Source organism: Primulina eburnea, chromosome 17 (assembly GCF_022965805.1).
Source record: "Primulina eburnea isolate SZY01 chromosome 17, ASM2296580v1, whole genome shotgun sequence".
Lineage (NCBI taxonomy): Eukaryota > Viridiplantae > Streptophyta > Magnoliopsida > Lamiales > Gesneriaceae > Primulina > Primulina eburnea.
The window spans coordinates 1,580,210-1,597,689 of NC_133117.1; the positions used below are offsets into that span (position 1 = coordinate 1,580,210).

At 30.3% G+C, this 17,480-nt stretch overlaps 2 protein-coding genes across 4 annotated transcripts; one reads left to right on the top strand and one right to left on the bottom strand.

Annotated features, from left to right (window-relative positions):
- Positions 1-11,171: 11,171 nt before the first annotated feature.
- LOC140818273 (zeatin O-glucosyltransferase-like) lies at positions 11,172-12,813 on the top strand. Its single transcript, XM_073178193.1, has one exon. It carries the CDS (start codon positions 11,200-11,202, stop codon positions 12,607-12,609), a length of 1,410 nt encoding a protein of 469 aa, XP_073034294.1. The 5' UTR covers positions 11,172-11,199; the 3' UTR covers positions 12,610-12,813.
- A 1,563-nt stretch (positions 12,814-14,376) lies between these two features.
- Positions 14,377-17,352, bottom strand: LOC140818407 (uncharacterized). 3 transcript variants are annotated; one of them, XM_073178344.1, is made up of 5 exons: positions 17,173-17,352; positions 16,336-16,378; positions 16,153-16,244; positions 15,956-16,071; positions 14,377-14,666 (listed from the first exon to the last, which is right to left on the bottom strand). In XM_073178344.1, the coding sequence occupies exons 1-4, from the start codon at positions 17,239-17,241 to the stop codon at positions 15,961-15,963; spliced, it is 315 nt and encodes a 104-aa protein (XP_073034445.1). In that variant the 5' UTR covers positions 17,242-17,352; the 3' UTR covers positions 14,377-14,666; positions 15,956-15,960. The 3 variants fall into 3 exon arrangements, with proteins under 3 accessions (XP_073034445.1, XP_073034446.1, XP_073034444.1); XM_073178345.1 differs by lacking the exon at positions 14,377-14,666 and adding an exon at positions 14,731-14,928; XM_073178343.1 differs by lacking the exon at positions 14,377-14,666 and having other exon boundaries at positions 15,834-16,071; positions 17,173-17,351.
- Positions 17,353-17,480: the final 128 nt, after the last annotated feature.

The following is a 17,480-nucleotide window of genomic DNA, read 5'->3' on the forward strand; positions in this document are numbered from 1 at the left end:
ACAAGTCGGGTAGTAAAATTTACTACCCGACACCAACCCGATTATGTCGGGTACCCGAAATTTTCGGGTATTTTCGGGTACCCGAAAAAAAAAACATTTTTTTAAGATTTTTTTTAATTTTTTTTTTGAAAAATTATAATTATTTTTCACATTTCACAAAAAATCATGTCATTATATCGACTTATGACTAATCATTATATCATATTATGGCTAGAAAATGAAAAACACATGTATTTTTCATATTTAACAAACCCATAAAAAAAAGTAAAAAAAAAAAAACAAAACTAATTCGGGTACCCGATACCCGATCGGGTATCGGTAAAATACCTGTACCCGAACCCGAAATTTATTTTCGGGTATCGGGTACCCGACGAACCCATTTTTTTAAAAAATACCCGACCCGATCGGGTTTTACCCGGTCGGGTCGGGTCGGGTCGGGTACCCGATACCCGAAGAAAAACGCCCACCCCTAGCTGAGAGTCCTAATCTGACATTTAGAACCTCGGATGCAAAATCTAGATGAGTTGTATCAAAATGCTTCAATGAAGGTGCATCATAGGGGTGACACATTGTGTCTCCATCATGTATATGGTCACTATGCCAACGCATGTAGTTCGCTGCTTTTACTGATGCATACAACTTTTGCAAACATGGGGTTAGAAGAAAATAATACAGTTTTTTTTCTTAACCGCTCGGCATAAACTAAGTTTGTAACGTGGATGCCCCCAAAACGTGGATTCCCGCAAAACCAACATTCTTGTAAATCGAAGCCATCTCTCCAATAAATCATACAACTGTTTCTACAACATTCAATTTTTTCAACGGGTAAACTTAAAACTTTTATTAATTTTTTTGTGTAATAAAAACTATTTGCCATACAATTTTCCACGGGTAGCAATTCAGAAACAAGTTGACACAGATCATTGTAACATCTTTCACAAATGTGATGTTCAACCTTCATGTTCAACAATCTAGCAAAGACTGACAAATGTGAATGACCATTCGGATTACATTCCCAAATCTCGGTTTCGGAACCCTTAAGCATCTCATATATATATATCTTTTTAACAGTTTCATTTGGACTTTGGGACTCATCTTTTATGTTAATAAAGTTGTAAATATCATGAACCATATTTTGCATGTGATCAATATGTTCGACTTGACCAACCCAATGTTCAAATTCTAGAGAAATATAGGTGTTGCCAACGATAATAGTCAGGTACAAAGCCATACCTACATAGATGTAATTTTACTACATCTTCATCATGGTAAGCTCTGTTTCTACATTTTCGATTATTACAAGAATAAAAAAAAAAAACTTCTAATACGTGCAGAGGCTGAATGAGGAGGCTATAGTCGGGCTTCTAGGCAGTGACCAAAGTTGGTGGCTGTCAAAGAACTGTAATTTCAAGAAAAAAATTAATATGTTAACTGAAATTCAATAGATATTGAAGTACCAACTTTGGGTGAAGGGACAGAAGAAGAAAGGAGTGATAGACATGGAATTTGAGGTAAAAGTTTGTAATTTTTTATTTTCGATATTAATTAATGAAAATATATTTATTTTCCATCGTTAAACACAAAATTTTCTTGTGGCGATCAAAGTTTATTTAAATAATTTAAACTTTAAAACGAAAATATAATAGTTAAAATTTTATGTTTTTAAATAGGAAATTATTCAATATAATGAGTCAATGACAATGATTTGTTAAATATTTTTATTGGAAATATGGAAGGTTTATATATATATATATATATATATATATATATATATATATATATATATATATATATATATATATACTAGAAAAGTGTATGTGTGTTGCACGTGAGCAATTAAACTGCTGAAAATATATGAATGAAATTTTGATAATATTTAAATGAATTAAAATATGGATAGTAGCATTTATCAATTGAAACAAATCAAATCACAAAAAATAAAAATCATGATCATAGACGGTATATGAATCAGAAAGTTATCTTATCTACATGACACAATTTTCAATATGCTTCTTGGTTGATATTGACAACTCGACAACTCTTTGTCGTAGTTTTATAATATGCGTATAACTATTTTAGTATACTCAACAAGTATATGATCATCTTTAACGCTTATTATGTTATTTAGAATCATCATTGGGGATTTGACATGCTTGTAGTTTGCTTCTCTATCACGACATTTTTTCAGTTTTCTACATTATTTTACTTGGTAATCTTATATTTCGACTATTTTTTTTTATGATTTTTCAGTTTATGACAATCATCAACTGTAACTCCTAAGAAAAAATTCTTTTAGTCGTGATAGGTTTTCACTTGTAAGTAAAAGTATATATAACCTATACATCCTTCAACAACATAACCAATGAATGATGTTGTAATTTCTTCAAATATCGTGATATTTGTAATATCAATTTTATATATTTAATATCAATATTATTAACATATAATTATAAGGTTAATAAATTAGAACTGTTTATATATATAGCTATAAGGTTAATATATCTACTCAAATTACTATATTAGAACTGTTTCCTCGTTACCATAAAAAAAAAGAACTGTTTCCTCGTTTAATTTGATGCAATTCAGGAAAGTCATCTCGTTAGTTATTTTTTTAGGAGTGGGTCTCATGTGAGACCGTCTCACAGATCATAATCTGTGAGACGGGTCAACCATACTCATATGCACAATAAAAAATAATATTCTTAGCATAAAAAATAATAATTTTTCATGGATGACCCAAATAAGATATTCGTCTCACAAATACGACCCGTAAGACCGTCTCACACAAGGTTTTGCTTTTTTTTAGAAGCTTTGGAACAATGATTGCATTCATCATATCATGAGAATAATATAGTTTCAATCTCATTTGTTGTGTCTAGAACATAATATTATATTATTCATTGAAACAAAACAAATTTTCTTCTATCGAGTTTATATTTTGTTTATAATATTTTATATCTTGTGGAACGAAATAGAAAAATAATTATTGTATTTTACAAATTTTGAGAAAGAGACATGAATAACATAACTAAGATGCAAATGAGATAATAAATATATTAAATATATATAAAAGTATTTTTTTTTCAATATCTCATCTAATAATACAAATGTTTAGATTTTATGAGTATTTTATAATAGTCAAAATTAATTTGATGAAATATTGTTTAATTATTTGTATTTCACTATTTGGTTAAGTGAATGTATTTGGCGATGAGTTTTCAATACTATCATCTTATATCTTATGAATTAGCTGATTAGTCACTTTGACTAAAAAAAAGACAAAAACAATCCCTTAGTCACCTCGAAATATATCGAGCTAATATTGGATGAAATAAAGTGAAATTGGCTAAATGTTTCAATTTACTAAAAATTCACAAAATTGATCTATTGTGTCCACAAAGATTTAGAATTGTTCTCATACTATTATAAATAGAATGAAAATTGTGTACACTTTGTTTTTCGTGTATTTCTTTTTCTGGATGAAGAATTTATTCTTTTTGAAAACGATTTTATTCTCTCAGAAATATTGACATTGTATATGACATTCATACAATATAATCAACACAAATGACATATAACAATAAAACATGTTAACGCTAGGGTAAAAAACTCATCTCATTGCAAGAGCACTAAATGATTAGAGGAATCATATTATTTAGTAATATTTATTTAGCAGCATATATAAAAAAATTGACCAAATGGCTTAAAAACAGTGTTTGAAATCAGTTACATACAAACATTTCTCTCAATCACGTATATCAATTGACACATAAAGAGTCTGAAAATATCTCTATTGTAAATGGGAGAAAGAAGTTTAAGTTTTTAAACTAACATAAAAAATGACTTAAATAACATCATGAATATGACGAATATTGTAAAACAAAAAATTGGTAAAATAGTAAGCTTACAATTGAAAGTCATATATTTAATAGATATGAATAGATAATTTATTATTTAAGGATATATTTTTAGCAACATATATCGAAATTGATTAAATACTTAAATATTTGTATTGAAATAACTTACATATAAACATTTTCTCTCAATCATGTATCTATGTTGATACATAAGTAATCTAAAAATATATCTATTTTAAATGAGAAAAAGAAGTTTTATATGATCTTAATAGTTATTAATAATTTAATTTTATTCAACATCACTCATCTACATCCGTCTTCCGATCATTACCTTAATATTTAGAATATTAACAATTTTTTAATTTATAACAGTATTATAGTAATTTTCTATGATTTGATATCAATGTATAATTAAAGTTTATTTTTTCTATGAATTTGATGTCAATGTATAATTAAAGTTTATTATAGTAATTTTCTATGAATTTGATGTCAATGTGTAATTAAATTTAAATTCAAAAGTAAAAGTAAAATAATAAATACCTTAACTAAGTATTCTGTTAAAAATCATATTAAACTAACGTAGAAAATAATTTAAAAAACCTCATTAACATGACAAATTATAAAACAAACAAAATGGTAAAATAATAAGCCTATTAAACTAACGTAAAAAATAATTTAAAGAACCTTATGAGCATGACAATTTATAAAACAAATAAAATGATAAAATAGTAAGTTTACAAATGTAAATCATATGTTTATAAAAGTAAAATAGATGTGATATTATTAATTTTTTTAAATATGTAACATTAATTAAATTAAATTTAAAAGTAAAATCAAATTAATAATAATTATATTGATTGAATTAAGTACATGAGCATGACAATTTATAAAACAAATAAAATGATAAAATAGTAAGTTTACAAATGTAAATCATATGTTTATAAAAGTAAAATAGATGTAATATTATTAAATTTTTTAAATATGTAACATTAATTAAATTAAATTTAAAAGTAAAATCAAATTAATAATAATTAAATTAATAATAATTATATTGATTGAATTAAGTACATGAGCATGGCAATTTATAAAACAAATAAAATGATAAAATAGTAAGTTTATAAATGTAAATCATATGTTTATAAAAGTAAAATAGATGTAATATTATTAAAATTTTTAAATATGTAACATTAATTAAATTAAATTTAAAAGTAAAATCAAATTAATAATAATTATATTGATTGAATTAAGTACACTATTAATGATCATATTAAATTAACATAACAAATTACTTAAAGAATCTCATAAACATAACAAATTGTAAATAAATGAAAGGATAAAATAGTAAGCTCACAATTCAAACTCATATATTTATAATAGTAGTAGTATATATATATATATATATATATATATATATATATATATATATATATATATATATATATATATACAGCTATAGCTACTTTTTAACTCTAATTAATGATCTTTTTTTTTTCTGTCGTACAGTTTTAATTTAAAATAACAATTATAAAAGATTTAACAATTGGACCAACCAGCCCAAAAGTTGAGTTGAATACAGAGTATAACAGAAATTGGGCATTGAACCAGACAAGAAACTCTTTTTCTCCTCCTAAAATACATTCTTTTAAAAAATAATCATTACTTAATTTTGTAATTTCCCTCAAATACTTTATAGTGGGTCTTATGTGAGACCGTCTCACGGATCTTAATCTGTGAGACGGATCAACCCTACCCATATTCACAATAAAAAATAATACTTTTAGCATAGAAAGTAATACTTTTGCATTGATGACCCAAATAAGAGATCCGTCTCACAAATAAGACCTGTGAGATCGTCTCACACAAGTTTTTGCGAATATTTTATTATTACTAGGACTCCTTAGCACGTGCACTCACAATAAATTTTCTTATATACATTTTTTTTAAAATTAATTCAATAAAAAATTATGAAAATTATTATTTTTTTATAACATTTTGTTTTTTTTTTAATTTTTAAATGAGATTTAACATTATGGTTTGAATTTATATAAAAATTTAAATAATATCCAAATATTTTCTACACTGATAAATTTTGTGATAATATATTTTTTCTTCAATATCAAAGAATAAAATAAGGATAAATTAGGTAAATAAAAATACGGACTATTTCTATGACACTAAAGTTTAGTGTTATTAGAGCCTCAAGTTTAACAATTTATTATTTTAAAGACTAAAAATTCTTGACATATCATTCAAAAAATATGAGCATGTCTTTTGTGAACCGTCTCACTTATTTATATGCATGAGACGAGTCGATTCGATCCGATCCGATCCATATTTGTTGTGAAAAGTAACATTTTTGACATAAAAAACAATAATTTTTCATGAGTCAAGTCGGGTGAGAGATTCATCCTACAAAACTAACATGAGAGATGGTTTCATAAGAGTTTTAATGAAAGAGTTTATATATGTATATATGTATGACACATACATGAATACACTGTTTTTATACATGTTTTTGCGTATAGATAAATGTGATGTACTATTGTTTATATATGTATACATACATACAATTGAGTTCTTGTTAACATATGCATGATAATAGTTTAATTGACACCAAATCCAAGAATCCAAAATCGATTTGTGCATGTGGTGTCCGAGGGCAAGATAAAACTCACATCGATTTAAAATCAAGCCCTTGGATTTAGTTATTAAAAACAGATGTCTATAATATCTAGACTGCACACACACACACACATACAGACACAATCACATGTTAGATTTTGTGGGTATCGTTGATGTCATCCACCTATTGAATGTATAGTTTGATCACATTCAATAAGTAGATGTCATCGTACAGATACTTACGTATATGCTAACAATGGATCCATTCAATAGTTTGATCACATTCAATAAATAGATGGCATCCGTTCAGATACTTACATATATGCTACCAATGGATCCCATAAAATCAAGGCGTGGATTTATGATTATAAACTTCAAATGTAATTATTACAAATTAAACAACAAAGAGTACATGTGGGCTCGGAATTGTTTTACCCTTTATAAATTTCAATATTAAAAGCTATAGCATGCAAAAAAATTACAAAGGAAACTGCTAGCTACCTATAATGTTTCCATTCATCTTGTCTTATCCCACAACTCAAAAGGCTTCTATCTACCAAGAAAAGAAAAGAACAAAAGGCTTAAGAAAACGTGCTCAATTTGTGTGGCAGTGTAGTTGACACACACACACACAGATATATACATATATATATATATATATATGTGTGTGTATATATATGTGATTGCGTGATGAAGCTGTACTCTCCTTGTAGAATATAGATATTTCAGCAATTTTGTATTCTTGTGTTTAAACATATCGATATGATCTGTAGCAAATTTTAATGCATGAATACTCAAGCTAGCTAGCTTGTCTAGTTTACTCTCCACACGACCAAGGATAAGCTCAAGGCTGGAAGATGTATATCGGAGCCTCTAAATAAATTTTTCATTATCACGAATTTTTCAATATAATAATTAAAAAAAAAACAAACCCATAAAGCAGAAGCGACATCTTGTCTTGTTAGGTGATCTATAAAGGGAATAAATGTAACGGAGTTTTGATCGTCACTTTCACGTACATCAAAGCATGGACAAGAAGAATCTGCCAGAGGAACTGGTTTCGATTAGATATACTCGAAGATAACACTCTCATACTAAAATGAGAAGCTGAGACCGAGGGCTTAGCCCAATGGTCTCACCAGGAATTCCTCGTGTATTGACTCAAGTTCGAGTCTTTCCGACCCCCTAGATTAGGATATCAAAAAAAAAAGAGAGAAGCTAGACACAGTCTAACTTTATAATTATGTAGTTTTTGTAAAAGTTTATTTTAAGTGCTTAGAAGTTTCTAACTAATGGAATGTTTGTAAATTATATTTAGGATCTGAAAAACATTTAAAATAAACCCTTGTAAATATCAGTCGAATAAGTATCTCGATGGGAATTTGACTTTTGTAGTTAAAAAATGATTTGCTATTTTTTCTTGTACTGTATTTGAGTTTAAACTAGCTGCATTAATATTGACGGCTTGAGCTCAATTGAAAGTTAATGAGTTGAGATATAGGCATGATTCAAAAATCGCCATCGAAAAAATCTTGCTTAATGTATAAACTTCGGCAATCTTTCGTCTCCGAACTAATTTTTGAGATTGAGTTAAAAAAATGGGTCGAGACATTTTTTTTTTTTTTGAATGGGGCAGTGCTTTATCATGACTTGGTGCCTCGGCACAATAGTTAATATGACTTCAGCAGTGACATAATATACATGCATACGTGTAAAGCATATAAAAGAATTTAAAATTAAATAATTTTATTTTGAAGAATTAAATAATATATTTACTATTATATAATATATAACTATTTTATTCAATCTTACATACATATCTTCATCTTCTTTTCTATTTTTCTCTCTATTTAATATTTAATAGAAAAATAGGTCTTAAATGTGGCTATGGAAGAAAATATATTGCCTAGCTCAAAAAGACATGAACGTGGCTGATACTAGCCCACGTTCCTATAAACCGCATTATCTCCTCCATCTTTCCATGTATGGGTTACGCACAATTAATAGTGAAAAAGATTTAGGTATCTATTTCAGAAAAATTGCATGTTATATGTCACATGACTGGACCGTAAATTTTTGTTTGATCCGTCTCACGAAAAAAAAACAACTATTGAGTTACTATAATTTAAAACGATTTATATATTTTCGTTTAATTTCGATTTTTTTTATATTATTTATAATAATTTATGAATGATTGACGATTGATTAATTTTGAAATATTTATATTATATGATTTTTTTGAAAAAAAAGTAGTATTGTCAAATTTTTAAATTTTTGGCGTGCTCGTAAACAGTGGTTGTTTGGGTTGTGGTTTTTTCAACCCGCCCTGTTTCAGGGCGGGTTGGGGCGGGAGAGCTGATCCGTCGGACAGCTTCAAACATGACACCTCATTGTCGAAACACTGTTGACTATGCCCCGTAGAATTTGGATATAAAATGATTCACAACTTATACCTACAATTTTAGCTCAATGAATTAGATAGTTGAATATAGACTTTGAAGATAGGTTCAATATGTATGCAAATAAATTCCTCTATGAAACATATATATTTTTTCAAAAGATAGTTGGATTAATTAAGGGGATCGAAGGTTCAAAGTTCTCCACAACATAATTTTCTAGTAGATTTTGGTAAAGGGCACCGGAATTAATGTTCAAAACAAAGCTCTCTCATCACGAAAGTTGCCGGAAAAACCAAGCCAACCGGTGGAATCAAGGTTAGACGGCGAAGCCAAGCCATTCGCCGTCTTCGCCGACAGAGAATGATATCCGAAAGCGATGAAAAGAATATACCAGAAGTACTGATTCTGATAATAACAACACATGTTTCAAAAAAATGTTTGGTACAAGGCATATGTTCTTCACATAGCTTGGTTCTAATTTTTTAAGCTAGGTTCGGGCCAATTGGGAATTAAAGGAATACAGCAGTCAAATATTATATATGTCACAATTATAGTATCTTATGTGGGGAAATAATTTATTCTAGTTGTCGATTAATTTAAAAGTTTCACACTTGATGGCTTGCTGCCAAACCAACATACTAGGAAGTATGAAAAGTGATGTATTACTTATGTCTCAATTTTTATATAGGCAAAAACTTGTGTGAGACGGTCTCACGGGTCGAATTTGTGAGACGGATATCTTATTTGGGTCATCCATGAAAAAATATAATTTTTTATGCTTAGAGTATTACTTTTTATTGTAAATATGAGTAGGGTTGACCCGTCTCACAGATTAGTATCCGTGAGACGGTCTCACATGAGACCAACTCTTTTATATATTGCGAGAAAATTACGCCTCATGAAATTAGTCACTAGATGCAAAACTCCGTCTCTCAAGTCTTTCCTCAAATTAAATCTCTTTATGAATCAATTTTGTGCATTCAAGTACAAGTCAATGAATTTGAAACTCATCAATCTGAGCACAATACAAGTAAAACTCAGATCCATCCTAATTCCTATATCAAATCAAACGATTAGGTGTGTGCAATTAGGAAGATGAATTTGAAATTCTATGATTTCTATTATAGTTTTATTATTTACCATGAAACAATCGATCAAATTTTAAATTCATATATTACTTATGAGTGAGTCTCATGTGAGACCGTCTCACGGGTTATAATCCGTGAGACGGGTCAACCCTACCCATATTCACAATAAAAAGTAATACTCTTAGCATAAAAAGTAATACTTTTCCATGGATGATCCAAATAAGTGATCCGTCTCACAAATACGACCCGTGAGACCGTCTCACACAAGTTTTTGCCATTACTTATTTACACATTTAGTAATACAAAGTCGAATGAATTTCAAATGACATCATTATTGTGCGAACTTGAAATTCATCATAATTAACATGAAGTATTATATAAACAAGAGTGTTATGATTTGAAATTTATGGTCTTACTAGTTACTTCTTTAAATAATAAAAATATATTTGAAATCCATAAATCCAAGTATAAATTTATAATAATTATGGTGGATTTCAAATACACTCAATATAAATTTCATTTAAAATTCATTTATCGAATGAACGTTACAGGAAATTACATTCGCATGCCAATATTGTGTTATGCAATACATACTAGATTCTTATCTATTATAAAGCATTGTTTATTTAAAAAACATGTTAAAAGACAACAATTTTCATTAAAACTGTTGTTAAAAAATATATGACAACGATGTGCATTGTTGAAAGCCCTATTTCTTGTAGTGAGTGAATTATGCATGAAATTTTTTTGATTTTTGTAATTCATATATGTCTTTTACTATTTTAATAATTAAGTTATTAAATTTCAGTTTTAACATGTTATCTTTATATACATCTTTACGTCTCTTTTCATTTTCATGTATTGAATAGAACTTTTCAAAAATGTGTATTTTTCGCCTATATATATATATAAAGATGAATACATAATCTCAGATGAATACAAAAATATGTAATAAAGAGATATTTTCATTGAATAGCACTTTTCATGTAAAGATGTATTCACTGAATAGCAATTTTCTCTATAAAAATCTAATTGTTGGTAATATAATAATATTGACGGAATAATATGTACTTGTCGCCTATATATATATGTATGTATGTATATATATGTATGTATGTATATATATGTATATATGTATATATATGTATATATATGTATATATGTAATCTATTTCAAAAAAAAAAATGTATATATGTAATCGACACTTCAGCACTACTCATTGCATCACCTCTCATGGATTCGAAGGGCGGCTCGAGCGATGCAGAAGTGGTGGTTCTCATGGTTCCCTTCCCCTCCCAAGGCCATCTCAACCAGCTCCTCCACCTCTCCTGCCTCATCTCAGCCCAGGGAGTGGCGGTGCACTACGTCAGCACGGCCACACACAGCCGCCAGGCACGGCGACGCGTGCAGGGATGGGACCATGTGACCATTTCAAACATAGTCTTCCATGAATACACATCACTTTCTTTCCAATCCCCGCCACCTGATCCCCACGCACCAATCAAATTTCCCTCACACCTCCAGCCCCTGTTCGAGGCTTCTTTGCTTCTTCGGAAACCTGTCGAAGAGCTTTTACGCAAACTTTCAGCAACAAGTCGACGCGTTGTGATTATTCATGACTCCATGATGGGATCCGTGATTCAAGATTTTGTCAACCTTCCGAATGCTGAGTCCTACACCTTTCACAGTGTTTCAGCTTTTTCCATCTTTTTCTTCTTGTGGGAGAAAAAGGGAAGACCCTTTTCGATAGATTCAGAAATCCTGGAAATTTTGCCATCTCTGGAAGGTTGTTTCACTACTGAATTCGTAAGATTCATGGGGAAACAACACCAATACAAGAAATTTAATTCAGGCGAGATTTACAACACTTCCAGGGTTATTGAAAATCACTTTTTTGAATTATTAACTAAATCTGAAATCAGTAAAAAGAGACAGTGGGCTCTAGGGCCATTTAATCCAGTAATAATCAATGCAGCAGAATCAAATTCTCGCCACAAATGCTTAAAATGGCTCGACATGCAGGCCCCAAGATCAGCTATCTTTGTTTCTTTCGGTACAACCATTTCATTGTCAAATGAAGAGATCAGAGAACTCGCTATAGGATTAGAGAAAAGCGAGGTGAAATTCTTGTGGGTTCTGAGAGATGCAGATCGAGGAGATGTTTTTACAGGTACTGGAGAAGAGGACAAAAGACCAACTGAGCAGTTGCCAAAAGGGTTTGAAGAGAGAAATCAAGAAAATGGAATCATTGTGAGAGACTGGGCCCCGCAACTGGAGATCTTGGGACACTTCGCGACTGGTGGATTTTTGAGTCACTGTGGCTGGAATTCTTGCATGGAAAGCATTTCAATGGGGGTTCCGATCGCCGCATGGCCCGTGCACTCGGATCAACCGAGAAATGCGGTTTTAATCACCAAAATCCTTAAAATTGGCGTAACTGTGAAAGAGTGGGGGCCTGGAAATGAGTCGGTGAGATCTTGTGAAGTGGAGAGAGCTTTAAGGAAAATGATGGTTTCTGAAGAAGGAGAAGAGGTGAGGAAGAGAGCGGAGGAGTTTGGTGGCGCCGTCAGGAGTTCCGTCACACAAGGCGGCGCGGCCCAGCTGGAGTTTGAGTCATTCATTTCTCATATTAACAGATATTGATTACATGTATTAATTTAGTTTTTATCCATTTCTATTTTTATATTTAAATTTGAGTTTATTTAAATTTTATTGTCTAATTAAAAACTCAAATTTTACAATTAGAGAGAGACAAAAATTGGTGTGAAACGGTCTCACGAGTCGTATTTGTGAGACGGATCTCTTATTTGAGTCATCCATGAAATAATATTACTTTTTATGCTAAGAGTATTACTTTTTATTGTGAATATTGGTAGGGTTGACCCGTTTAACATATTAAGATCCGTGAGACGGTATCACATTAGATTTATTTTTAGAGAGAATTAGAAGATACTGAAAACTGTGGGGAAATTTTTGAAAAAATACATATATACAAGTGAATTATCTATTTCTTAGTATTTATGGTTAAATATTATGCTTATTTCAAGTGAAGAACAATAGAAATCATCAACTTCTTAGAGGAATATCTTATTTTTCCAAATTACTCCTTCTAATTATTTATTTTTTTATTTTTCAAATAACATTTATTTCGATTTATTTCAAACTAAAATTTCTCATATTCTCAAATGAACTTGATTAATTAAATTGTCAAAGGTAATATATATAAATTTTATTTATTTGACAAAAATAACATTTCAATTTACAGTTTCATCGTACTTTCATAGGCAAAACCAAACTGACCCAATCGCTCTACCGACAAAATTACGAGTACTGTATCTGGGAATCTGGGACATGCCGGTTTATTTATTGCAATGCAATTTCTTTTAATGATATATAATAGAAAAGTGAATATCATGTGAGACCGTCACACGAATCTTAATCTGTGAGAGGAGTCAACCATACTCATATTCACGATAAAAAATAGTATTCTTAGCATAAAAAATAATAATTTTTCATGGATGGCCCAAATAAGATATCCGTCTCACAAATATGATCCGTGAGACCATCTCACATAAGTATTACCATAATAGAATATACACACACATATATATATATATAATTTAAATACAAAATAGAATGAATTTCATACGATATTTAATTTAAAATGAATAAAAATAACATTCATAATTATGCCCGAAAAAAATAACATCCTCATTTAATAAGTATTAAATAAAAATCGTTGGAACAGGTCATTTATTTAACGAATATGATATATTGAAAACGAATAGAAAAAATAATAATAAACACATATAAAAACTAAACTATTTATTTAAAATGAATAAAAAAAATAACATTCTTAATTATGCCCGACAATCCCACATTCCTTAATATAGCAATGTCCTTTCCATGCGTGGGTACAATCAATTTTCACCATCGAAAATCTAACTATGTAAAGTTTAATAATTATTGCAATATATTTCAAAAGCCATTTTTAGATTGTTTAATTTATTTCGCATACGAGGTATGGCCTAATTCATTAATAAATTTCCATTATATTGAAAAAAAGTATTTAAACATATTTCAAGATTACATAATTATTCCACTTTAAAAAATAGATATATTTTAGAATTTAATATTCATAAATCAATCACGTGCTATCGAGTGTGGGCTCAAACTTTATGCCATAGCGAGTTTATCCGGAGTGATGATGTATTTGCTTTTTTAGAGAAAAAATAAAATGATTAAATTTACATGTATAACATTAAATTTATCACATAATTTTTAGTAAATAATATACAAATTTAATTTTTTTATAGTAAAATAAATAATACAAAAAGAATAAAAATGAATATGGGAAGCAGGAGAAGTTTCAATCAAGGGACAATTTATTATTATATTCATTAGTTGTGTGGGCACTGATGCTCCCAACCACGTTTATTTTACCTGTTCCATATTTATGGTGCATTGAATAAAATGGGTCAAGATATCACATGAAAAAGGAATCCACAAAGTTTCCCACTGAGAAATCTTTACAACCTCGAAAACGTTTTTAATGTTGGAGTAACACCAATTTTCCAGGAATTTATCGTGTGTGTGTGTCGATTGCTTTGGCAGCAAATCACCGAAAGAGAAAAATGTTCACGATTAGAGGCTCACAGTCGAGTTCAGATCCAAAAACACGTCGATATCTTGCGCTGCAACTGGTAAAAAAATGCAAGGGAGTGGAAATTATATGATGGGTCGAGTTCGTTACATTGGATAAAGATGAAGGATGTCTCTAAACACTTGACAAACGTTGTAGTAAAAAATGCAAGGGAGTGAAAACTGTATGATGCAATTGATCTCCGAACAAACTTAATATGGCCAAAGGTCATGACAGGCTACAAAACCAAGGGTCGTCCTAGGTCGAATCCCTGAGTGTGATCCGGACTCAAGAGTTGTGAACTGACAATGTGCACCCATCTATATGTAAAATGAGTTCAGTGTAACAAATCACAAAAACGAGACTATGGCATACATCCATTACTGGTCACTAAATATATATAGCTCTTAAGAAGGACCTAAACATATCTCAAATTTGAGTATTCTGATAAATCAAACTGTTGCATCCATGGAATCAAGATGAATTCACGGGTCAAACATAAAGAAAGGAAGGGGGCGCGGGCGTTGTGGTACTTCTTGAGCCTGTCTTCGTGGGACAAAAGAATGGACACTTCTATTTTCAATACAATAATATTAAGTTCAAAGATTTATCAGCATACAAGCATCAAAATGTAGCACTCTACGAACGAAGTACAAGTCGGTCTCCTTTTTAGTGCAAAATATTTCAAAAACAAAAATAACAATTGAATATAAGTAGCACGGACAAGGGATTTCATCGTCAGTGAGCATTCACTGATTCAGACAACAAGATGATGCATCATTAACAAGATTCCTGCTACTTATACAGCCAAAACCAATTTGTATAGTTGGGGTACTACTACTCATAAATCATAAGAAAGTGAGATTGATAAAGAGCATTTATCATGTGTCATTTTCTTGAAATATAAGTAAAAGTCTCCGATATAGAATATCACGTAGAGAAGTTTGATACATGGAATCAAATATAAAAAAAAACTAGTATGCATTTTTGGCAGAAAATATGGAAAGTTGAGTTATAGGGATGAGATGGTCTGCTAGGTTGATGGCCTCAAAAGAAAAAAAGCTCTCAAAATCAACATATTAGGAGGTACTCCAGTGGTTTACTTTACGGACTTGTTAATTTTTGGAGAGGGTTGGGTTTCGTTCTATAAATTTTCATCCTATTTTTACCCGGAAAACAGGTTGAACAGAATAAAGATTATAGGACCAAGCAACTAATTTTATATAAAAAGTTTATGGCTCATGATAACGTGTGAGTAAAATGTTTAATACCATACACTAGTTCAAATGTTGTGCTTCAAAATAGATGAGCAAACACTATCAAAACAATATTGTCATAGACATTTACCATGCTCACTTTAAAGCCAATTTGCTATCAGCATCTTCCAATGCTCGAACAAGATGGATGATTCGATATCGCAACTTTTCATTTTCTGCCCTTAGCTGCATCACCACTTGCATAGTCTGATACAGAAAAATTCAACCTCAGATATTGATTTCCAAGATTCTAAAATTAAAGAAAAAATAAGACATGAAGAAACATGCCTCTTGTTTCTCCACAACATGCTCAGGTTTTGAATCTCCTGGCTTTGACTGAAGTTCATCCACTGACTTGAGCAGTTCCTTCTCTCCAGAGTCTATAGAGCACCATGTTTGAAAGGTGAGGAAGAATTAGAAACCTTGTATCCGAGCATAATCGGAAAAAATAACATACATTTTGAAACAGACCTTTATTTCCAGCAAGAGCAGCTTCAAGTCTCGCCAACCGTTCCTTAATTACAAAAAAAAAAAAAAAAAAAGGAAAAGAGAGGTATTAAATTTTTATGGTGGTGAACAATAATGAACTCCCAGATAATTATCATCTCCTGGACGGTTTCCACTTCAACATTTGAAAAAAATTATGAATCCCTATTGACATATTTGGTTATAATCACACATGCTCATTGAAACCGTAATTCATAATAATGATAGCTTGCAGCTTTTGAACCTAGAGCAATGGTAATCACTAATCATGCTTCAGCTTAAGGTCAGCTATATACGTTTGTATGTTCAAATGAAAGGATCCAGATGGTCTCCAAGAATACAAATTTGGACATCTTTAAAAACAATTTTTTTTAATTCTATACTTTATGGACGTATGCTATTATTAGATCATAATCACAAATTTTAATACGGTAATCGTTCTCCATTAATCAAATTGAGTACTTCTCACCGAAGTATCCTCAATTTCAATATTCCACCAAAGTAATCAAATTTTCTTGTCAAAAAAATTCAAATTCAGGACATTTGAGCTGCACCTTGGAGAGATTAAATCTTGTTATACAGAAAGACGAACAATGCTAATTAAATTACATTTGATATTTGAATATTTTTCCATGGGCCACCATTCTCGTCCCCCAACTCGTCAAACATAAAAGCTAAATGACATACATACTACACAAAGAAAAAGCAGAAAAAATCAGTACATCTTTGAAATTAATTGAAGCACTTAGAATTAATTAGATGGCAGAAAACAAAAAGGGAACCAAATAATTATTATCTGAGAGAGTTCGATAGATGTAAAACCTCTGCTTCGGAAGCTCTCTGATAAAAGGGTTTCAGCGTAGCTTCGAGATCGTTCGATTCCGCCGCCATCTATGCTTCCAGCGACCCAATGCTTCCAGTCCCGCCGAGCCGCACAAAAATGGGAGTGTAGGATCTCGACAAGTGCTGCTGCCAACTGATATCGCACAACTAACTTGAAAATCGCGTAAGACTATTTTGCGATTTTATATTTGCAATAATTAATACTCTAATCGAGCCCATATGTGATTATTATTATTATTAATTGGGTTAAATAGTATTTAATCGGTATTTAAATTATCGAACACATT

Bases quoted from the DNA above. Each gene is read 5' to 3' on its own strand.
- LOC140818273 (XM_073178193.1), top strand. From the start codon at position 11,200: ATGGATTCGAAGGGCGGCTCGAGCGATGCAGAAGTGGTGGTTCTCATG.
- LOC140818407 (XM_073178344.1), bottom strand. From the start codon at position 17,241: ATGGCGGCGGAATCGAACGATCTCGAAGCTACGCTGAAACCCTTTTAT. The intron at 16,379-17,172 runs GTTTTACATCTA...TTTGTAATTAAG, and splicing joins AGAGAGCTTCCGAAGCAGAG to GAACGGTTGGCGAGACTTGA. The intron at 16,245-16,335 runs GTCTGTTTCAAA...GGTGCTCTATAG, and splicing joins TGCTCTTGCTGGAAATAAAG to ACTCTGGAGAGAAGGAACTG.